This window comes from Meira miltonrushii (genome assembly GCF_003144205.1).
Source record: "Meira miltonrushii strain MCA 3882 unplaced genomic scaffold FA14scaffold_4, whole genome shotgun sequence".
Lineage (NCBI taxonomy): Eukaryota > Fungi > Basidiomycota > Exobasidiomycetes > Exobasidiales > Brachybasidiaceae > Meira > Meira miltonrushii.
Genome location: NW_020289946.1, coordinates 467,547 through 489,061, shown reverse-complemented (window position 1 = coordinate 489,061; position 21,515 = coordinate 467,547). Strand labels below are relative to the sequence as shown.

The window sequence follows — 21,515 nt, the reverse complement described above, 5'->3', positions numbered from 1 at the left end:
AGCTTTTAGCAGCACTGGCACTCAACCTTTGGCTTTCAACAACCATCTGATTTCCCCACCAAAAATGACACTGCGATTGCCGATAGCAGCTCTCAGATCTACATCAAGGCAGATAGCAGCATGCCAGAGGCTGCCAGCCTTTGCTTTGAAGGCTAGGGTACCGATCCCTCATCACAGATCCCTCACTACCACCCAAAGGCGATCTCATGCCAGTCCAGTCGATCAAATTTCCAGTACCCCTCAACAACAATCCGATCAATCAACTTCCAGTACGTCTCAGGAAAATCCAATCGTTACCGTAGACGGAAAAGATGGAAAAGTGGGCGTAACTTGGAGTAGCGGAATAGAAAGCAAATATCATACTATTTGGCTACGAGATCATTGCAGATGTGCCGAATGCTATCATCCTCAAACGAAACAACGTCAATTTGCTACATCTTCCATTCCGTTGGATATTCACCCACACTCTGTAGAGGCAACAACAGAAGGCTTGCTAGTTCATTGGCCCAGATTGTCTTCTTCCGAATCTGGCTCTAGTCTTCCAGCTTCATCTCAAGATGTTGCCGTTGTGGAGGGGGAGGGTGAATCAATTCACAATCTCCATGCATCACTTTATCCTTGGTCATGGCTTTATGCTAATTCGTATTCACCTTCTCTTTCACTTGGAGGATCGCATACCGATCACAGTGCCGAAAATGCGATCATGTGGGGAAGTGGAATAGCACAACAGCCACCAACAGTTGCATGGGAAGAAGTTATGGATACAACTTCAGAACGTGGCGTAGCAAAATGGGTCAACAAGATTGCACAATTTGGCTTTTGTTTCGTGTCTGGCGTTCCTGCTACACCAGAAGATACCGAAAAGCTGATAAAAAGGATCGCATTCATTCGTGAGACTCATTATGGTGGCTTTTGGGATTTCACTTCGGATCTATCGCATGGGGATACAGCATACACCAACTTGGCATTAGGTGCACATACCGATACCACGTACTTTACTGATCCTGCTGGATTGCAGATGTTTCATCTTTTGAGTCATACCGAAGCAACAAAAGACGGCTCGCCAGCAAGAGGAGGAGAATCGCTTTTAGTTGATGGCTTCTTTGCAGCAAAGATCTTGCGAGAGGTATATCCAGAAGCATATAGGGTACTGTCAACCACGAGAGTTTCAACGCATAGTGCAGGAGATGATTCCACGCTGATTAGGCCGCTACAGAGCGGAGGTTATCCCATCTTGGAGCATGATCGAAGGACTGGAGAATTGATTCGAGTTCGATATAACAATGATGACAGAAGCGTCTTGAGAATGCGGGATGAAGAAGTGATTCCATTCTACGACGCTTTGGGCAAATGGCACGAAATTCTCACAAACAAAGACAGCGAATATTGGTCACAACTTCAGCCTGGTCAGGCGCTCATCTTTGACAATAATCGAGTGTTACATGGACGATCTGCTTTTACGGGAAATAGACGATTATGCGGTGCTTATATCAATCATGACGATTTCCGAAGTCGATTGGCTGTGTTGCGAAAACAGTTCCCGGATATTGACGGCGGCTTCAAGCGTACCAGTCCGTCAGCAGATATTGATGGATCAAATAAAGAGATTGCTGCCAGAAGAGGTGTATGGGATGATGGCCTTTAGATAAAGATGTACTTTTACAGAATTGATAGATGATAAGCATGCCCCCCGGAGAAGAATCCGATTTTACCGTTTTTAGTCTAAATTTGTCGTACGTACGCGGAAGTGGGAATTGGAATTGCGCCTCCCCGCATGTTGCTTACCATCACCTCGCCACAATGACGACTCCGTTTGATACAGCAGCATTTGTTGATACTCTAAGCCAACTAGCACAAGTGAAAGGCTATGCAGATGGCTCTAGTTCACGAGAATTGGCCATCGAACTCGACAACCAAGATGGCTTGAAATCCTTACGTCAAGAATATCAATTGCCATTGATGAAAGATGTAGTGGAGGGAAATGAGAAAGATGAACAAGCAACTTCGTTGTACATGTGTGGAAATAGCTTGGGACCCCTCTCAAAACGTTCAAAGAAGTATGTCGAACAAGAATTGCAGGTTTGGGGACGAAAAGCCGTTCTTGGTCATTGGGATCATCCTTTTGGTCGTCCTTGGACACAATGCGAAGAGAGAGTATCACATCTGATGAGCGATATCATTGGCGCAAAACCGAATGAAGTGGTAGCAATGGGAACACTGTCCAGCAATCTACATATCATGTTGGCAACATTTTACAGACCAAATGCGCTCCCTCAACTTGTGCTTCCCAACAGTGCTGGCAACAAGCCGGTAAGACACAAGATCATCTATGAAGCACTCGCATTCCCTTCTGATCAATATGCTTTAGCAAGCGCTGTAACATTGGCAGGATTCGACCCCAAGACAAGCTTGATTGCATTGGAAGGCAAGAAAGATCGCACACTAGAAACACAAGACATTCTCGCAACTATCGATCGCGAAGCAGATACGGGAGAATTGGCAATGATTTTATTGGGTGATGTACAATATCAAACAGGTCAGATGTTCGATATGGAAAAGATTACAAAACATGCTCGTTCTCGTGGTATTATTGTCGGTTGGGATCTAGCACATGCGTTCGCAAACGTCCCTTTGGCAATGCATGATTGGGATGCCGACTTTGCCGTTTGGTGTACGTACAAGTATGGTTCGTCTGGTCCAGGAGGAATGGCAGGTTTGTTTGTGCATGAACGTTGGGGAAATGTTGGCTTTCAGACATGCATCGGAAGAGAAGCAAAATTGACAGAGAACAGCAATGCACCAGGGGCCAGTGGATTGCCCAGACCGGCAGCATGGTGGGGACAAAAGAAGGCCAGTCGATTTTCCATGCCAGATTCCTTTGATGCAATCCAAGGCGCATCCGGATGGCAACAGTCCAACCCTTCAGCTTTGGATATGGCTGCTCTGCTTGGCTCTCTTGAAACGATGGCATTGGCACCCGCTTTGTTGGACAAGAAGCTGGACGGGGTAGACTTTGGTTCGGAGGAGTATGTCAAAAAGATGGATGAAGCAAGCGGTGTGAGAGGATCCGGTCATATCATGCCGGCATTGCGTCAAAAGAGTCAACGACTGACAGCATACCTGGAACATCTACTCTTGACCCCAGGGTTCTTGCCTGCTGAAGCGAATATCTCCATCGTCACACCGAAAGAAGGTCGATTCCGAGGAAGTCAGCTATCTGTTTGCATCCCAAATCGAGCGGGAAAAGCAACAAGGCAAAATGGAGCACCAAAGGATGGGAAGTCTGATGTTCCACCACCAATCGATGCCAGCTCATTCGTTGCTCGTGTTCATCATTCCATCGAGACGCGATATGGAGTTGTCTGTGATGTACGCAATCCGGACATTTTACGTTTCGGACCTGTTGCTCAGTATTCCTCTTTTGAAGATGTATGGAGAACAGCCGATGCATTGAGAAAGTCGATCATGGCACAATTGTAAGATCATATCAATGTCATACTTAAGTAGCTTGCTTTGTTGTTTTTCCTGCTTTTCGCTTCTCTCGTATCCGTTGTAAGCGGTCCTTTAGTGCTTGAACCCTTTGATCTGCTTCTTCTTGTGCGCGTTCTTCTTCGTCTAGTCGAGAGAGGATTTCTTCTTTTGCTTCTCGTTCTGCTTTTTGTCGTGGTCCCTCTAGGTCATCTTTGCTTTTTGGCTCAGGTTGTGAAACGTCTTCTTTGTTGTTATTTAGAACAGGTTCAGCTTCGATTGTTGTTGATGCATTTTGCGTAAAAGTCTTTTGCGGCAAGAGTGCTACTGAGTCAAGTACTTCTGCTTGAAATCGAGCCCATTCATCTTCATCGATGGCTACCTTTTGCCTTTTGCCTCCTCTGTCATCATCGTTATCACGATCTTTTTCTTTTGGCGTACTCATCCTTCTTGATGGTATTACACAGCCAAGAACAGTGCATGTACCCTTGATTGACAGACACTGGAATTGTGCCTTTACCCCTTTTGCACCCGGCGCACAAGCCTATTATTGTTCTTGTTAAAGGTGGAGTTCATTTCCCTACAAACATTCCCGCTTCACTTCTTGGACAGATTCCACAACATCCTCCCAACATTATGTCGGGAGATAAATTGCAAGAGAAGATTGCACAGCTAGGGCTCGATGATAAAGATGGAAGCTCATCATCATCACCCACAAAACATGCAACTCGAATCGATCTTGCTTCTCTACGTACAAATACAATGTTCGAACAAAGAGATGCAATCAATCAAAATCAAGATAAACCCATAAACGAATGGACAGTTCCACCTCAACGAAATGGTAGAACACCTAGAGCTGCTACTCTGTTTCTAGGAAAAGATCATGAAAGATGGCAACAATACGAACGAGAACGTATGGACGGTCCTGGTGGAGCAGGTTTACGAATAGCATGGCGTGCTGGCACATCAAGTACGATTCAAATCGGAAGTCATTCCAATTTTGAGAGTGATGATGATGAAGAGTATGAGGAGGACCGATACTCTACCTATACATCTGATACGGAAACAGATGATCATTTGTCCGTTGGAGATGGTGCAAGTACAGAAGCCGCTTCTAGCAAAGGCGCAAGCAGTAGACGAAGTTCCATCAGAAGATCATCCTCAAAATCACATGGAAAGGCATTCCCTCGAATCGTTCAAGCAGATCATACAAGAAGAGGATCTGCAGCCGATAGTGGATCTTCCTCCTATTCGGGAGGCGAGTTTGGAAGTACAGATAGCCCACATTTCCCCAACAGACCTCGTAGATTTTCTTCCAATGGTCCGGAGGCTGCCTTTCTGCGACATGAAACGGTGATCGGCATTCATACACCTAGAAGGGACTCGTCATCCTCCAATACTTCTTCTGCAAGGGTAGCTTTGGCACCCTTGTCGCAAATAAAAACACCACCAAGCGGCCGCAGAAGTTCGATCTCAGTCTCACCCCACAAGAATGAGAAAAAGGAAAAGTCGAAAGGAAGAGGATCTCCCGGGAAGCATCAGCCTATCAAACATGTTCGTTCAACGGAGATGTTGGAAAAAGCCGCTTTGGCAGCTGCATCGGCGATTTCCAAAGAACGACAAGGAGATCGTTCAATCTCTAAAGAGTTCTTGGATGAATGGGATGCAGTCAAAAAGCAAGATGCAGAAACACGATACGACCCTGATCGACAATATCAAGCTAGTTCAAGTACAGCATTAAAGTTGGCTCCCAGAAGGAAGCCCGTTCGTGTTGAAGGTACTCTTTATGATCGTTCTGGCCCATTCCGAGAAGGTGCTGTGACAGATGGATTGTGTGTACGTTTCTTTTCGTCAGAAGATGCAAGTCAGACTGCCGCTTATGAATCGAATGCTTCCACCTCAAATGATGTAGCAGTCGCTGATGAGGAAATGGTTCCTACCACTTATTTGATCACAACGCCAGACAATCGTGTTTCTTCTGCCGCAAAGCTTCGCAGATGGGCTATGGACGGTGAAGGTAAATTTTATGCTGCGATGGAAATCAAATCGATTGAAGCAAAAATGCGAGCAGCCGATCCTAGCACGGCTGGAAATGGAATTCCTAAAAGCGTTTTGAGAGGATTGCGAGAACGATATGTTGATGATCTGTTGGATGAAGTGCAAAAAGCAGAAACGTTGAATCCAGATAGGACTGCTGTTTCACATGTGTTGTGCACTTCCGACAACAAATATTTACGATTGGAAGAAGATTATCCGGAAGAAGCGTTCTTCGTGATTGCTGGATGCGAGGAGAATGAATTGAAGCCGGTGGTCTCCCTCGTGTTTGTCAATGCTCTACGTGCGATCACTGGATTTCATTCTGCAGGTTGGTTACATGGTGATATCAAATTGGAGAATTTGATGTTTGATGAAAGCGGAAAGCTGGTGGTGATCGATTACGAGAATGCCAATCCGTTCCGTGGAATCCCAGGAGGAGATGGAAAGGTGACTTTAGCCAGTTACGATTGGATTCCACCAGAGGCGTTCTTGGGACCACAAGGTCGTCGAGCTGGTCCTTCGGCGGATTTGTGGGCATTGGGTTGCAATATCGTTCGTGCGTTTGCATTGCGGGATAACGTAGAAGATGTGGATATTCGAGAAGTTCTTCTCGGAAAAGGGCAAGAGGCATTCCTTTCGTTTAGAAGGACGTACCTACTTCGAAGGCCAAGCAGCGATAAATCGAATGGTCGCAAAAGTAGACGTGGAAGTGATGTAGGCGTTCCAGGTTCGGCAACACGACCATTGCCAACTGCTGAAGATGTTGATCTGAGCTGCTTGCTAGGGGATGAGGATGAAGAGGAGGTAAATCCATATAATCCAAATCAAATGGTCCCACCTCCTGCAGGACCTTCACCTAAGCGACTTCTGAAGAGGTTTGCAACGGAAGCACCAGATTTGCTAAAGTTGGTCATCGCTCGATGCATCTCTGATTTGCCGGAAGAACGTTCGATCGAAGCAGAGATGGATTGTTTACGCTTCGCTGATGGATTGGACCCGAAATTAATGGAAATCGGTCAACGTGCGGTCATGACAGCAATTGAGGTCAGTGGAAGTGCTTGGGTGCGACCAAAGCTGGAGGAGGCTAGACGAGGGTTAGGATTGTGAAGCATTGTGCAATATATCCATTACAATAGTTCGATAGCATACATCTATTAAAATACAGTTTTCAATTAACCCAACATTATGTCTTTGTACCTTTGCCAGGTACACTACCTTCACTCTTTGCCTCGGGTCCGCCCTCTGAATGAGCTTGATTGTACTTTGTGGCCTGTGCTACCAAATGCATAGCCATATCTTGTACTTCTCGCGTTAGAGATTCGTATGTGATGCTGGAAGGATAGAATGGCGGATCAAGCTCTTGTTTAGGTTCACCCTTGGGTTGTGCTGCTGTAGGAGCTGGCTTGCGTGCAGGTTGGCCAGGTTGAGGTGTTGTGGAAGTATACAACGATAAACCAGATGGCATTGCATTTGAATATAAATCCTCACCATTTCTGATCCCATTCGCACCAGCAGGGGCATTTGGAGCGGGGGATGAAGAAGCCGATGAAGGTTGTGTGCTTGCTGAGCTCTTTTCTTCTCCATTAGGTCCTGTATGATCGAGCGGCATTGGCATACATTGATGCCGTTTAAGTGCATCTCTTCTCACAAATGCCCTTCCGCATTCTTCACAACGGAATTTCCTTCCTGGTGTGCTCAAGCCCAATTTGGCCAATTGGCTTACCCTGACTCCATTTTCATCAATCTCTTCTTCATCGTCCGGTATAGGTTCATGTTCGTGTGTGCTGGCAACATGTCTCTGTAGATCGTGCTTGCGTGAAAAGCTGCGTCCACCGTCAGATTTGCACGAAGGATAAGGGCATGGGAATGGCTTGGATTTTGCTGGATCGGGGTCGTGTGTGGCCAAATGTGTGTTCAGGTTGTAGGCCCGAGCAAAAGCACGTTCGCAAAGATGGCATTGGAATCGTTTGACCGGCGTTCCATCTGCGTCAAATTGTTGCTGTGATCCGGAATACGTTGATGTTGAACCTTGTTGTGGTGTGGAGCGGGATGGTACGGAGGCGTAATTGCCTGTCGTACGACTGTATTCGGTTGGCTTCTTTGCTAGAGAATCTTTCGTTGGCGTTGCTATACTTGCCGAACTTGACGATTCTCCTCCTTGTGCTGCGGCTGTTGCTGCTTGTACTGCACTTAATCGTTTCACTGCTTCTGCCAATGCTTTGTGTGTCTCTTCATTTCCTGGGAGTGGATTGCCGTTTGTGTCTAATCCCATAGCAGCTTGAGCGACCGCCTCAAGGTCTGCTATAGACACTGCAGCTTGTGTATTAGCCGCCATGACAAAGACTTGAGGGGGAAGCTGTCTGTTCCGATGACGATAAATACACCCGCTTCCTCTCTACAACTTGTCAGATGGCACAAATTGCTGGGAGCAGTCTTGATATGCTTTCAAGTGACCCTCTTCTGATGGATAGCAACGGATGGGATGGATATGATTTGCTGCGGTTGATACTGCGGTTGCTGCGGATGGTATTGATGCACTTCTTGGGAGCTTAATGGTGATTGCGGCGCTGGTGAGCAAAAACAAAAGTTTCGAATTTGTTGATAAGAGAGGGTGAGATGATTATGTAATCTTTGCTCATGTGCCCAATTCGGTGTGAGAATCTTGAGACGCGTTTAAGAGATTGACTCCACTAAATACACTGTTCAAGTGCTACAATCGAAACTCCTATTGTTCATTTCATGCACAGATAAACACGGGCACTTTACCAGTTTACATGCAATATAACCAATCATGCGTGTTTGTCTTGCAACATCTCATCCATCCATCACAACCCCATTCACGGCAATCACCATCACCTTTTGATCAAAGGTAGACACACATCGATCATGCTAGCTGATGTCGATTAGAGCCTGCGATGTATCATACAGAATTCGCACAAAGGCTACGGGGCCATTCGGCAGGGAGAGAGATTGGATCCACTTCTTCACCGTCTCATTCACGTTCCAACAGTTTGCATTCCCCTGCAAAAAGATATTCTGCTGAGGAAGCCAGTGATCCATTCTCGTCGAAAAGCAATCTCAGCATTGATAGATATGATGATGACGCAATAGACAATATTTCTTCTCACTCCTCTCAAAAGAGGGACAGCTATGCAGAAAGGGAAAGAAAGACTCGCAAATTCATGCAAGGAGATCGCTTCATACCCAATCGAGATGACTCCGACATACAAGCCGCTTTCGAATTGATGTCTAATGAACCAGTCACACCCAAGAAGCATAAACGAAAGATCTCTGCGGCTGACATGGATGCACAGAAAGAAGAGGCTAATGAGACATTCACCACACTTTTGTCATCGGAATTGTTTGGGTCAGATTCCAATGCGTTTGCAGCGGCGATCAATGTTCGAAAGGCGATCGATGGTAGCAGCCACAGCAATACACCATCGCCATTTGCAACAGCCAGTAGATCAAGCTCTGGCAGACAAAGTTTGCGGAACGGTGGATCGCAGCCCACAACACCGACAAAGCGAAATATATTCCATTACGGCAGCAAAAGTCCCACATCTAGCATTTCACGAGCTAGAGATACACCGGGACGATCTGGAAAGCGATCAGAATCGAGATCGCCCAGTAGGCGTAATTCGATCACATCGAATCCATCCGGTGCTCTGTTTGGAGGACCATCTCCGAATAGAAGGCTTGACACGTTGGACTCGCCTTCTCACGATTTGTACAGCTCAAGTCCGGTCTCGATCGAAAGTCAACGGGTGCTGCAAAGTCCACGCAAGACGTATCGATCTGTCAGTAAGGTGCCATACAAAGTCCTTGATGCTCCAGATCTCGCCGATGATTTCTACCTCAATTTGGTAGATTGGTCTTCCAAAAATGTTTTGGGAGTTGGGCTGTCGAATTGCGTATACCTTTGGTCAGCAAAGACTTCCAATGTCACAAAATTGTGCGAAGTAGATCGTGAAAGGGACAGGATCACATCTGTGAATTGGTGCGGCAGAGGAGATTATTTGGCTGTTGGACTTAATTCAGGATCTGTACAAATTTGGGATCCAGAACGTGTACAGCTGTTGCGAACGTTCACAGGACATTCAGCTAGGGTGGGCAGCTTGGCCTGGAATGAGAGCATTTTGAGTACAGGATCACGAGATCGAACGATCTTTCATCGTGATGTAAGAGTACGCAACCAGTCTATTCGTGAACTCAAAGGGCATGCACAAGAGATTTGTGGTCTCAAATGGAATACGGCCACTAATCAGCTTGCCAGCGGAGGAAACGATAACAAGTTGTTTGTCTGGGATGGACTGAATACTGTACCTCTCTATCGTTTCGGCCATCATCGAGCTGCTGTGAAGGCGATCGCTTGGAGTCCTCATGAGAGCGGATTGTTGGCTTCAGGAGGTGGTACGGCAGATATGCATATTCGATTTTTCAAAACGACTACAGGTACGCTTCTTTCAGAAGTTGACACAGGATCTCAAGTCTGTAACCTTGCATGGTCAAAGGTGAACAATGAAATCGTCAGCACGCACGGTTTCAGCGGTAGCAAGGTTAGCAATCAAGTTCAAGTTTGGCGATATCCCGATATGGGACAAGTTGCAACATTGATGGGTCATACCATGCGTGTGTTGTACCTTGCAATGAGTCCCGATGGAGAAAGTGTGGTAAGCGGAGCAGGAGACGAAACATTGAGGTTTTGGGATCTCAACTCTTCTTCTGGTGGTGGCGGTGGTAAAGGATTGTTCTCGCCTTCAACGAGTAGCGGAAGTATGAGAGGAATTGGTGGAGGAGGAAGTGGTGTACTCAACCCATTCAGCAAGCTTCGTTAATTTGTAATTTTAAACACAATATATCCAATACATAATCATCTAAGTAGAGCAACGAAAGCAGAAATGGCAACAGCAGTAATCGTCACGAGTGGAATGATGGCAGAATGCAAACCGTCCGGGATGAAAACAGAGGAGATAATCTCCAACGGTCCTGCTTCCACGTTTGGCTTTTGATCGCGAGAAAGGTAAGAGAGCATACCGACATGCCATAGGCTGGGGAGGAGAGGGAGAGGGTTAGTCACATTCTGTTGGTGATTCTCGTTTGCATACTCACGTTCCCCAACCAGCGTTGACGATCTTCAATGGTAGTAATGCCACCGTACCACTTCCTTTCATCGTATACTTCGGAGGACTGCTTTTAGGATCAGTGTCAGGCACACTATCATTCAAGATAGTCTTTGGTAAATCAGGATAAACACAAGCCATTCTTCCGATCCCGACACCATCAACAATGCCTTCCAAAACAGGACCAGCCATTCCTGTTCGCGAACGTAAACCTCCGGTCAAAATCAAGGCCATCTCACGACCTGGTCCTTTCACGTCTTGTACCGAACTACGAGCTCGAAGTGCAAAATTTTGAAAGAATGCTTCGCGTGCTTGTGTTCGGGCTGATGTGGGAGGCTTGGATGGAGTCTTGGCTGTGCCATTGACTTTGGCGAGCTCTTTTTCGGAATCAAAGCTGTCCATCATAAATGCTGAGAGAGAGGGGATGTTAGCTTATGTCTTCTAAAAAGGAAGCAGTGTACTCACAAGGATTCTCATAATTTCCACCACTGATTTCCACAAAGTCTACACCGCCATGTTCTGCCAGCCATTTGACGTTCATCAATGCATCATCTTCAGTTAATCCACCTTGAACGTAATCACTCGAATTCAACTTCACACCAACGGCGAATGATTTAGGCACCCTTTGACGAACGCCATCGATGATCTCTAGCAGCAGACGGGCGCGATTCCGAGCATTTCCACCGTATTGATCTTTTCTGACGTTTGTTCTTGGGCTCAAGAAAGCAGCAATTTGATAGCCGTGACTGGCATGAATTTCAACACCATCAAATCCAGCTTGGTGGCATAAGACTGATCCTTCTACGAAGCGTTGAATTAGCTGTTTGATTTCTTCTTGGGTCATTTCTTTGGGCGTGTTCCACAATGCGTAATCTATAACTTTCCCTATCAAACCTTTGGACGTGCTCATAGAAATCGAAGATGGTGCTAGCGTTGGCTGCCAAGGGTATCGTCCCGATCCTCTCATCGATTGTCTACCTGCATGTACCAATTGCACAACTGCCAAAGGTGATTTGTCATCTCCTTTCCCTTTGATTGATTGTGCGTACTTTTTGAAAGTCTGGATCGTTTTATCATCTTTCAGTAAATTCGTTGATGGAAGTGTGATATCAAAAGGCGTTCCAAGGTGGGTAGAATCGATTGCAACATTTCCGGTGATGATGATGCCCCAACCTCCATCTGCCCAGTGTTTGTAGATTTTAAGCAGCTTTTCGTTCGGAAGTCCTCCTCCGAGAGATCCCATCATTTCCTCCATTGGTGCCTAATATGAGAGAGAGTCAGCAAAACGCTTTAGGGACATACCATGCTTCACACTCACCTTGACCAATCTGTTTGGAGCTGTGCTTCCACATGGTAAAGTGAATGGCTGTGAGAGCGCTTTTGCGCCTTCACTGGAGGAAGATGACATGTTGAGTGATGGTAGTAGGTGTCCAACCAACGATGACGACTTCCCGGCTTTAAATGATCTTCTTTACATGGTAATGATGTTTGAAAGCTACATGCAACACGGAATTCGGAGTGTTGGATGAGGTGTTTGATGGATTATGTAAGAAGCAGCGCGCCTTTCGTCCGAGCATCCGCATTGTGTATAAAATGACATCATTAAAGAGAAAGCCCCCGCGTAGGTTCTCAATTGACAGCGCCGCCCTGGGAAGACTTAATTTGTTCGGCTCGCGTGAGCATAATAAGGCTTAGCGAGAGAACACAGCATAATACGCACAATGACAACGCACTTTTGTGGTCAATGCGAGCTAAGCTAACAAGGTTCCATCGAAAGAGGTCTCATCATCTTCTCTCAATACTATCATACCAACCACCAATCTAACAATCACAATCATGGGTAAAGAATTCCACAAAGTCGTCTACCGTGTATGTCTCATAAAGTTGTTGTCATTCACCTCCACAAGCATATAGCTAACATCTATCTCCTTCTCTCTCTCAGCACGACCCAACTGAAACGGATTTATTCCAAGTGATCGTCAATGGCGAAGAATACAGAAAATGGAAAGCAGGTGACAAAACCATCCCATTGACAGAAGTCGTTGATGCTTTCGAAGTTTTCCATACCGGTCAAGGTGCTCAAGGTATTCTTGGCAGACCTTCAAAACAACAATTGGATACCATTTTTGGAACTCACAACGATACCGCAGTTGTAGAACAAATTCTCGAGAAAGGTGAATTGCAAAGTGCAAGTGCAAAGGACCGTTATGGATCTACAAACGATTCAAAGAACTTCGGCAATCAAGTTTCTGCCGGTGCAACTGGTGGAGGTCGTTAAGAAGAACTCCAAATGGAAGACTGTAACAGCTATAGCAACATGAAATTTCTATGATTTTCTATATTATACACTTTTTTCACCTTCACCCCAGCCTCCGCGTGGAATTCCATCGTTTCCATATCGTGGTGGTGCCCAGCCAGAAGGTCCTCGAGTGGATGTCTCGGGAACATCCTCTCCCATTTGAGCAGGGTATGACGCTGAAAGTGCTAATTCGCGGGTATATGCGTCGTCCAAACCTTCACGAATAATGCATCCCTTTTTGCCTAACCATCTGTCTACTCTGTCTCGATCTGCTTTCTCCAGCATTGCAGCGTCATCACCTAGTTTGTCTTCGTCATCTAGCACATCCACATTTCCCTTTCCTCCTCCGTCCAATGCCATTGCTGTCCATCCTACAAGCATCATCCCTGGCGGCCTCTGTTCTCCACTTGCAGTCAAGGCTTTCTCTATGCCTTCCAAAGTAGATGCTACCATTCTTTGATCTGTTGAAGAAGCACGTTCAATGATTGCAATGGGTGTATAAGGCGGGAAAGGCATACCAAGTCGAACACCAGTTGGCGTGTCTGAAATCACTGCTCCTTCGCCCAATGCACTCTTCCAGCCATGACAAAGCGTTTTGACGACATCATGCAATCGTGCAACGCCCATCAGAATGACCAAGCTACGGCTACGTTCATATCCTGGCAATCTGACACTCTTTCCGCCTCTCCCAACACCAGTACACAAAGTCATGCTGTCAGCAGCTCCTCTTTGCGTGACGGGAATGTTGAGTAAGAGAGGAGCGGCAAGGGCACTACTGATTCCAGGAATGACTGTTGTACTTATACCTTCCCTTGCAAATGCCAAAACTTCTTCTCCCCCACGACCGTATACGAATGGATCCCCTTGTTTCAATCGAACGACACATCTTCCTTGCTTTGCAGCTTCTAATGCTAATGCGATCAATTCGCTTTGAGCTCCTTCTGCATTTCCCGGGAACTTGCGTGCGATGTGCAAGGTGATATGTTTTGGAATTAAGGATAAGATGGGAGAAGGGACCAATTTATCCGACAAAACAATATCCGTATCTTTGGATGTTAAGAGTCGATATGCCATTGCCGTTAGCAGCCCTGGATGACCAGGTCCAGATCCGACCAGATAGATGTGCCCTTTTTCGCTCGTATGCGAACTTGTTGGTTGAGGAATCGCCAAGCTGTGTTGAGACGATGCTCGTCTTCCAGGAACCTGATCTGCCGTAGCTGGTCGAGTATTATCTCTTCCCCTTGTTGCCTCTTCATCAACCACGTCTAGTGGTACAGGCGGTGGATCATCTTTGTTTTCACCTGCATACGTTTCAAGTGCTCGTACCATGTCCGGTTTCGTAAGAGAGCCAAGGTATGCGATTGGCCAGTATTCGCTCATTTGTGCTACCCAGCGCATTCTCCTCTTTCTGTCTTCCATCAACTTTGCTTCCCTTGCGAGTAAGCGTTCCGATGCTGCTGCTACTCCTGCACTGATGTACTCTTTGCTTGTGTTTCCAATCTGTGGTACGGGACTGTTGATGGGTGTTGTATCAAAAGAGAGATCTTCTTCCTCCACCTCTTCTCCTCCAAAGGCCTTTCTACGAAGAGAAGGTTCTCTTGCGCCGTTCTTTCGTCTTTCCTGCCTTCCCTTTGCCATCTCTCGCATATCTCCGATTCTTTCAACCGCATCCCCTACATTTCGAGGTAAGCTTGATACAATCTCTCTTCGTATCCGAGTTGCCAGTCTACATCCACGTCCATTTGTCGTCACTGCAACTTGCAAAGATGAGGCGGAGGCTGATAGACTCGTGTCTTCACCCACTTTTGTGGCTGCAAATCGATGCGAGGCGGGAAAAGTGAAGTCGCAAAGTTCGGGATGATCCGCGACATTGACCGGTATCCTTCTTTCCCGACAGAGTTGGACAACGACTTTTGCACGGTCTAGCGGTGATAGCTTGTCGGAAGAAGAGGAGTTTGAGATCTTTTCTTCATCCCCTGCATGTAGAGTATCACAGATGCAAACGGCGAATACACTTCTATTTCCTTCATCCAGCTGATCCAGTAGTGAAGACCAGGCTGACGGTGTATCGTATTGTGGTGCTTGTTGGAACGTACACTGATTTTGCTCCACCCTCCATCGAACTTCTTCGCTTGCTTCTTGTACTGATGCGCAATCAATCCCGATCAAGACGGGAATCGCATCGGCTTCTAGAATGTTGACGATTCGAGAAGCTGCTAATCTGCGGGTTCCTAGTACTATGATCTTCCGGCCGATAGGACGAAAGGCTAGCATCAAGGACGCACCCGTTGAAGGTGTCTCCATTGTGGCTAATGATGATCGTTGTGGAAGAAGGAAGATGTTTTACAGATTTGAAATGCACTAAGAAATTCTAGTTGATTGGCTGCTTTTCATTTTATAGATAAGATTAAGGACCCTAACTAAAGCTTGGGAAATTGGATCAGCTAATAACAAGGGCGCGTTCCAATCAAAATGGTGTGGAGAAATCAATTGCTCAGTACCATCATCAGGATCAAGATGACGATAATACTTCGGTGACGAGCATCAAGATGCCTTCTTTCCCTAGGTCCAGTCAAAACTCCGACATCAATCAAGACGTTAAAAGTGCAACGACTGCAGCATCCGTTCCAACGCCTTTGTTTCGCGTTCGTTTGATCAACATAGATCATGTACTTACCGCTCCCGGTCCACTGGATCGTGCAGAAAGTGCATTCAATTCACCCGGTCAGCTGTTGAGAAGAGTTCCCGTCATTCGAATCTTCGGTGCAACTCCGGCCGGTCAACGGGTATGCGCTCACATTCATGGAGTTTTTCCGTATTGCTATGTGCCTTACAAAGGAAGTTTGAAGCCTGATTCAGTGTTGTCCTACATTCATCGACTTGGAAGGGAGCTCAACATAGCCATCGCAGCATCTCTTCGTCGTGATCCAAATGATATGGATAAAGCTCAGTTTATTGCAGCAATTCATTTATGCAAAGGTGTTCCATTTTATGGATATCATGTCGGCTGGCGTTACTTTCTCAAAATATCATTTGTTGATCCTGGTCAAAATGTGCGGATCGCTACAATTCTGCAAAGCGGAAAGGTGATGGGGACAAAAATGCAGCCTTATGAAGTGCATATACGATACAACCTACAGTTTATGCTGGACTTCAATTTGTACGGATGTGATTATGTGGGTTTGGAGCATGTCATGTTCCGTTTACCTCTTCCCGAAGCTGATCCCTTTCGCTCGCAAGAAAGTCATGATGGTGTTGATGGTCAGCTGAAACAATGGAACAGCGTCACGATTCCCACACAGCTGGTCTTGCCGGAAAACATAATGAGGAACTCCTATTGTGCTCTTGAGATTGACTGTCATTGCATTGATATTCTCAACAGACTTCGACTCTCTAGCCGAAATCAACACAACACATTCGATGAGACTCAAGTGCTGAAAAAACGTACAGGTCAAAAGTTGGTACCAAGTTTAACCGGACTGTGGGAAGAAGAACAAATTCGTCGGATAAATGCGGGTCTCTCTCCCACGATTCCCGAACCTGACACATCTGGCGATCAACGAAAGTTTGCTGAGGATGAATCGCCCAAATGGCTTGCAGCAGAAAGGCATGAATCGATGATGCAATTCAGAAGGGAGAATGAGGAAAAGATCTTGCAACCAGGTGATAGATCCAAGAATACGTTTACAAAAGTGGCAGCTTTGGATGCACATATTGTCACCACTTTTGATAGCATTCTACTGATACATGGGTTTGACAAACATAATGCACGACCTGATGGTGGCAGCACCTCGGATGTCAGTGCATCTCAAACAGGCAAAATCGGATCGGTGTATGACTTGGAGAAAAGATTGTCGCAAGGTTTCTCTCCGGTGAAAGATTCTTCTTCGAACAGCAAAGATTTGAAGGATGCTTCAAATAACAGCGGGAAGCAACCGACGCCAATCTTTGCAGATATGGATTTGGCATTCTTTTCGAGTCAGGCATTCCAGAAGCATATGAGTAGAAACGAAAAAGAGCTTCAATCTGCAGAGAGAGCCGATGATGAATCCGATGAAGAGGAACGACAAAAGAAGAAAGAACGGAAATCATACTCCGGCCAAAGCTCATCACCTGCAAAGTCTCCATTCAAGCGGAAAAGGAATCGGGATGAGACTATGTCTAGCGAGGGAACCAGTGCCAGAACACGAGTACGATTTGATGAAAGCTCATTCCCATCTAGACCATCTGCTGTCGACAAGAAGCAAACGCAGTGGGTCTATGGTGCCCGTGCTCCTACAAAAACAGAAGTGATGGATTCTTTTCCATACTTTGGCTTACCGATTGTGGAACACAAGGACCCGTACTTTTCCAACCCATTCGACGTTCCAAAAGCACGAGAATATGCAGGTCGAACATTTGCATTTGCATCGGTAACCCTTCCACACTTGCTGCCTTTTGATGAGACAAGTAAGGCGAGTGAGGTGGATGGTAAGCATATTCGTCAATGGGAGTTTGGCAGGCTACCACCAGCACGATCAGAGCTAAAAGAATGGGCAAAAGAAGAAGCAATCGCCTCTTCTCAGCGCACCAGAGATCGGCAAAAACGCTTCATGACGCAAAAGCCTGCAATCACTCAAGCACCCACCTTTGGATTCAAACTCAGTCAACGTGAAAAGACTTCACTTGTTCAACGTGGCAAACAGCATATGACCATATTGGCTGTTGAGATTTTGGTTTGCACTCGAGGAACGCTTCATCCAGATCCTGCCAAAGATGCAGTTCAAGCCATTGCCTATTCATTTCAAAATGAAGATGAAACGTTGGATGATACAGGAAGCAGACCTGGTTTGCGGTCAGGATTGATCATTTTGCAATCCAGCTCGGAAACTATCAACCCCAATCGACTAGGCATCTCCCATCTGGCTGTGGAGATGGTTGATGCAGAGCTGGATATGTTCAATGCTTTGATTGATCTTGTACGCCTCTTTGATCCTGAGATCATTGTTGGTTATGAAATCCATTCAACCTCTTGGGGCTATCTTGTGGAAAGAGCGGCATTGCACTTCAATTATGACCTCACAATCGAGATTGGACGGGTAAACTCTTTCAGCACTGGAAGTCGTGATGATCGATGGGGAGCAACGCAATACTCCAGCTTACGTTTCACAGGCCGGCATACTCTGAACATTTGGAGGTTGATGCGTGGAGAGTTGGCGTTGAACGTATACTCGTATGAGAATGTCGTCTTTCATCTTTTGCGCAGGAGAGTGCCGAAATTTGACTATCAAACAATCACACAATGGTACAATAGCAATGTCCCACAACAACGAGGAAGAGCGCTTCTGTACTGGGTAGAGAGGGTAGAAACAGATCTGGAGCTCATTGAAATCTCTGAAATGGTCTTTCGAACGGCAGAATTCGCTCGTATTTATGGTATTGACTTCTTTTCGGTCATCAGTAGAGGCTCACAATTCAAAGTCGAGAGTGTAATGTTTAGGATCGCTAAGCCAGAAAGTTTCGTTCTTCCTTCACCTAGTCAACAACAAGTAGGTATTCAGAATGCTGCTGAAGATCTACCGTTGGTCATGGAACCGTTGAGTGCGTTCTACAAAGGGCCAGTGTTGGTTTTGGATTTCCAATCGTTGTATCCAAGTGTAATGATTGCATACAATATCTGCTATAGCACCTGCTTGGGTCGTATTTCAAAATTTAGGGACAGCTGGAAGCTTGGCTATACGTCACATGATCTACCACGAGGTTTATTCACCATGTTGGAAAAGGACTGCTTTACTGCACCAAATGGTATCCTCTATGCCAAATCACATGTTCGCAAATCCCTTCTGGCAAAGATGTTGACAGAAATCTTGGACACCCGCGTGATGGTCAAGGCAAGTGTAAAGGGCAACAAACATGACCGTGCTTTTGTACGACTGCAGAATGCCCGTCAATTGAGTTTGAAGTTGTTGGCAAACGTCACATATGGCTACACCAGTGCAACATTTTCAGGAAGAATGCCTTGCGTTGAAATTGCCGATAGCATTGTCAGATACGGTAGGGAGACACTTGAGAAAGCCATTGAAACCATTCACGGAACGTCACAGTGGGGTGCACAAGTGGTCTATGGAGATACCGACAGCTTATTCATCTACCTTGAAAATCGCACAAAGGAAGAAGCTTTCCGAATCGGCAATGAGATCGCTGATACAATCACTGCTAACAATCCCAAACCGATTAAACTCAAGTTTGAAAAAGTGTATCTTCCTAGCGTACTCTTAGCGAAGAAAAGGTACGTCGGTTTCATGTATGAAACTCTATCGGATGTCGTTCCTGCATTCAATGCAAAGGGAATCGAAACCGTTCGTCGGGACGGCTTTCCCGCTCAACAAAGAATGGTGGAAGCTTGTATCCGAATCTTATTTCGAACGCAAGATTTATCTCAAGTAAAGGCATATTGTCAACGTCAATGGATGAAAATCCTTCAAGGCAAGATTTCCATCCAAGATTTTACCTTTGCCAAAGAAGTCAAGCTGGGAAGCTACAGTGAAAATGGAGTACCACCACCTGGAGCCGCATTGGCTGCCAAACGAATGCTGATCGATAAGCGCAGTCAATGTCAATACGGAGAACGGGTACCTTATGTGATCAGTCAAGGGGCGGGCAAGTCCAGACTAATCGACTTGGCTCGCGATCCGATGACAATGCTCAAAGATCGACGTCAAACTATCAACGGATTATATTATATTACCCGAGGACTCATTCCACCTTTGTCTCGCATTTTCAACTTGTTGGGAGCTGATGTCGAATCCTGGTTTCGTGAATTACCAAAGGTGAATGCGACATTGTATTCGCTTGCCGCATTGATGCGAGATCGGCAGGCATCATCTTCTACAACGACGAAATCAGCTTTGGCGGCTGGGCTCGGATTAGGAGGTGGAAGGCTGTTGGATCATTATCGGGCAGACGTGTGCCTGATTTGTAGATCGACGTCGGAAAAGGAGATTTGTTTGGATTGCCGAGAAGGAGAGTCGTCAACGTCTTTTCAGGTGGAAAGCGAGTTGAGATCGTATGAAGAGCGTGCATGGAGTATTGATCGGATCTGTTCATCTTGTGCGAATGGTGATGTAGCAAGTGAACATACACCATGTGTGAATTTGGAATGTCCGATTTTGTATGAGAAATATAAGACACAAGACGAGTTGACAGCTCGGATCGAACTACAAAAGAGGTGGGAAGCAGCAGTCGATTCCCGCAACGGCTCAACGGCTGAGTCGTTGCAGTGGTAATGTAGATTATTTGTACCATAAACATAACATCAATAGAGCAATCATCAATAGGTCACAATTTATCCCATAGCACTGCCCTCTCTAGCGTAGCCTGTCAGTCAGCCTGCGCGGCGCGCAGGCTGTAGAAGATTGAAAGAACAGGCGTAGCGCACGCGCCCATGAAAGCCATCTCTCAACCACCACCATCTACAGCAATCATGTCCGGTGGCAGAAGCGTTGCCAGGGTATATGCAAACGCTAACGACAAATTCGGTCGATCATGGTGGGACTATGATAATTTAGCCGTTCAGTGGGGAACCCAAGACAATTTCGAGTGCCTTCGCAAAGTTGGAAGAGGAAAATATTCCGAAGTATTCGAAGGCGTAATGGTAGCTGGTGCCTCTTCACCAGAAAAATGCATCATCAAAGTTCTGAAACCTGTCAAAAAGAAGAAGATTAAGCGTGAGATCAAGATTCTTCAAAATTTGGCCGGCGGTCCCAACGTTGTGGCACTTTTAGACGTTGTAAGAGATCCACAGTCAAAAACGCCTTCCATTATTACGGAATACGTCAACAACACAGACTTCAAGACATTATACCCTAAATTTACCGACTTTGACGTTCGATTCTACATATTCGAACTCCTGAAAGCGTTGGACTTCTGCCATTCCCGCGGCATCATGCATAGAGATGTCAAGCCACACAATGTCATGATCGATCATGAGAAGCGAAAGTTGCGCCTGATTGATTGGGGATTGGCTGAGTTTTACCATCCGTACACAGAATACAACGTCCGGGTTGCATCAAGGTACTTCAAGGGTCCCGAGCTGTTGGTTGATTTTCAAGAGTATGATTACTCGTTGGATATGTGGAGTTTAGGATGCATGTTTGCAAGTATGATCTTCCGTAAAGAGCCATTCTTCCATGGTCATTCAAACAGCAACCAGTTGGAAAAGATCGTTCGCGTTCTAGGAACGGATGATTTCCATGCCTATTTGGAAAAGTATGAGATCGATCTGGATCCCGAATTGGATGACGTGTTGAGTGGAAGATGGCAAAGAAGGCCCTGGTCAAGATTCGTCACAACGGAAAACCAACGATACATCTCCAACGAATCGATCGACTTCTTGGATAAATTACTGCGCTATGATCACCAAGAGCGTTTGACGGCAGCAGAAGCGCAAGATCATCCATACTTTGAGCCCGTTAAGGCTGCTGCTGCGAAGGGAGAGATTCCTCCCGGGTCAACTTCATAATCTGTAAAGCTTGTACATGTACTCTGTTCAAATCAGCGAATACCTATTGATTATTACTCTATTAATGTTCTGACAGGCTACGCTAGAG

At 46.0% G+C, this 21,515-nt stretch overlaps 11 protein-coding genes across 11 annotated transcripts; 7 read left to right on the top strand and 4 right to left on the bottom strand.

The window, feature by feature from the left end:
* Positions 1-286: 286 nt before the first annotated feature.
* On the top strand, positions 287-1,546 carry FA14DRAFT_108878 (Trimethyllysine dioxygenase; the record flags this gene model as incomplete). The annotated part of the gene is made up of 1 exon (XM_025495855.1): positions 287-1,546. A coding segment is annotated over one exon (1,260 nt), but the record flags the coding sequence as incomplete, so codon positions are not given.
* A 344-nt stretch (positions 1,547-1,890) lies between these two features.
* On the top strand, positions 1,891-3,928 carry FA14DRAFT_137604 (kynureninase). The gene is made up of 4 exons (XM_025497039.1): positions 1,891-2,742; positions 2,788-2,984; positions 3,063-3,219; positions 3,283-3,928. Exons 1-4 carry the CDS (start codon positions 1,960-1,962, stop codon positions 3,478-3,480), a joined length of 1,335 nt encoding a protein of 444 aa, XP_025352911.1. The 5' UTR covers positions 1,891-1,959; the 3' UTR covers positions 3,481-3,928.
* On the bottom strand, positions 3,500-3,913 carry FA14DRAFT_181292 (uncharacterized protein; the record flags this gene model as incomplete). The annotated part of the gene is made up of 1 exon (XM_025501083.1): positions 3,500-3,913. One exon carries the CDS (start codon positions 3,911-3,913, stop codon positions 3,500-3,502), a length of 414 nt encoding a protein of 137 aa, XP_025352912.1.
* Positions 3,929-4,104: 176 nt separating the features above from the next.
* FA14DRAFT_181291 (uncharacterized protein) lies at positions 4,105-6,612 on the top strand (the record flags this gene model as incomplete). The annotated part of the gene is made up of 1 exon (XM_025501082.1): positions 4,105-6,612. The coding sequence occupies one exon, from the start codon at positions 4,105-4,107 to the stop codon at positions 6,610-6,612; it is 2,508 nt and encodes an 835-aa protein (XP_025352910.1).
* Positions 6,413-8,117, bottom strand: FA14DRAFT_76063 (uncharacterized protein). Its single transcript, XM_025502839.1, has one exon. It carries the CDS (start codon positions 7,838-7,840, stop codon positions 6,689-6,691), a length of 1,152 nt encoding a protein of 383 aa, XP_025352909.1. The 5' UTR covers positions 7,841-8,117; the 3' UTR covers positions 6,413-6,688.
* Positions 8,118-8,696: 579 nt separating this feature from the next.
* Positions 8,697-10,229, top strand: FA14DRAFT_108068 (WD40 repeat-like protein; the record flags this gene model as incomplete). The annotated part of the gene is made up of 1 exon (XM_025495826.1): positions 8,697-10,229. A coding segment is annotated over one exon (1,533 nt), but the record flags the coding sequence as incomplete, so codon positions are not given.
* A 384-nt stretch (positions 10,230-10,613) lies between these two features.
* Positions 10,614-12,036, bottom strand: FA14DRAFT_126214 (FMN-linked oxidoreductase; the record flags this gene model as incomplete). The annotated part of the gene is made up of 3 exons (XM_025496734.1): positions 10,614-11,038; positions 11,094-11,889; positions 11,947-12,036. The coding sequence occupies 3 exons, from the start codon at positions 12,034-12,036 to the stop codon at positions 10,614-10,616; spliced, it is 1,311 nt and encodes a 436-aa protein (XP_025352907.1).
* A 428-nt stretch (positions 12,037-12,464) lies between these two features.
* Positions 12,465-12,906, top strand: FA14DRAFT_181287 (DUF1960-domain-containing protein; the record flags this gene model as incomplete). The annotated part of the gene is made up of 2 exons (XM_025501081.1): positions 12,465-12,497; positions 12,571-12,906. 2 exons carry the CDS (start codon positions 12,465-12,467, stop codon positions 12,904-12,906), a joined length of 369 nt encoding a protein of 122 aa, XP_025352906.1.
* A 63-nt stretch (positions 12,907-12,969) lies between these two features.
* Positions 12,970-15,231, bottom strand: FA14DRAFT_126404 (uncharacterized protein; the record flags this gene model as incomplete). Its single annotated transcript, XM_025496745.1, has 1 exon — positions 12,970-15,231. The coding sequence occupies one exon, from the start codon at positions 15,229-15,231 to the stop codon at positions 12,970-12,972; it is 2,262 nt and encodes a 753-aa protein (XP_025352905.1).
* A 287-nt stretch (positions 15,232-15,518) lies between these two features.
* FA14DRAFT_111397 (uncharacterized protein) lies at positions 15,519-20,108 on the top strand (the record flags this gene model as incomplete). Its single annotated transcript, XM_025495942.1, has 1 exon — positions 15,519-20,108. A coding segment is annotated over one exon (4,590 nt), but the record flags the coding sequence as incomplete, so codon positions are not given.
* A 281-nt stretch (positions 20,109-20,389) lies between these two features.
* Positions 20,390-21,427, top strand: FA14DRAFT_149208 (Pkinase-domain-containing protein; the record flags this gene model as incomplete). Its single annotated transcript, XM_025497393.1, has 1 exon — positions 20,390-21,427. One exon carries the CDS (start codon positions 20,390-20,392, stop codon positions 21,425-21,427), a length of 1,038 nt encoding a protein of 345 aa, XP_025352903.1.
* Positions 21,428-21,515: the final 88 nt, after the last annotated feature.

Excerpts from the sequence above, each read along its gene's own strand:
- FA14DRAFT_76063 (XM_025502839.1), bottom strand. The coding sequence starts at position 7,840 with ATGGCGGCTAATACACAAGCTGCAGTGTCTATAGCAGACCTTGAGGCG.
- FA14DRAFT_137604 (XM_025497039.1), top strand. The coding sequence starts at position 1,960 with ATGAAAGATGTAGTGGAGGGAAATGAGAAAGATGAACAAGCAACTTCG. Across the intron at positions 2,743-2,787 it reads TGCATGAACGTTGGGGAAAT|AACAGCAATGCACCAGGGGC; the intron begins GTTGGCTTTCAG and ends AAATTGACAGAG. Across the intron at positions 2,985-3,062 it reads ATGGCATTGGCACCCGCTTT|AGGATCCGGTCATATCATGC; the intron begins GTTGGACAAGAA and ends AAGCGGTGTGAG.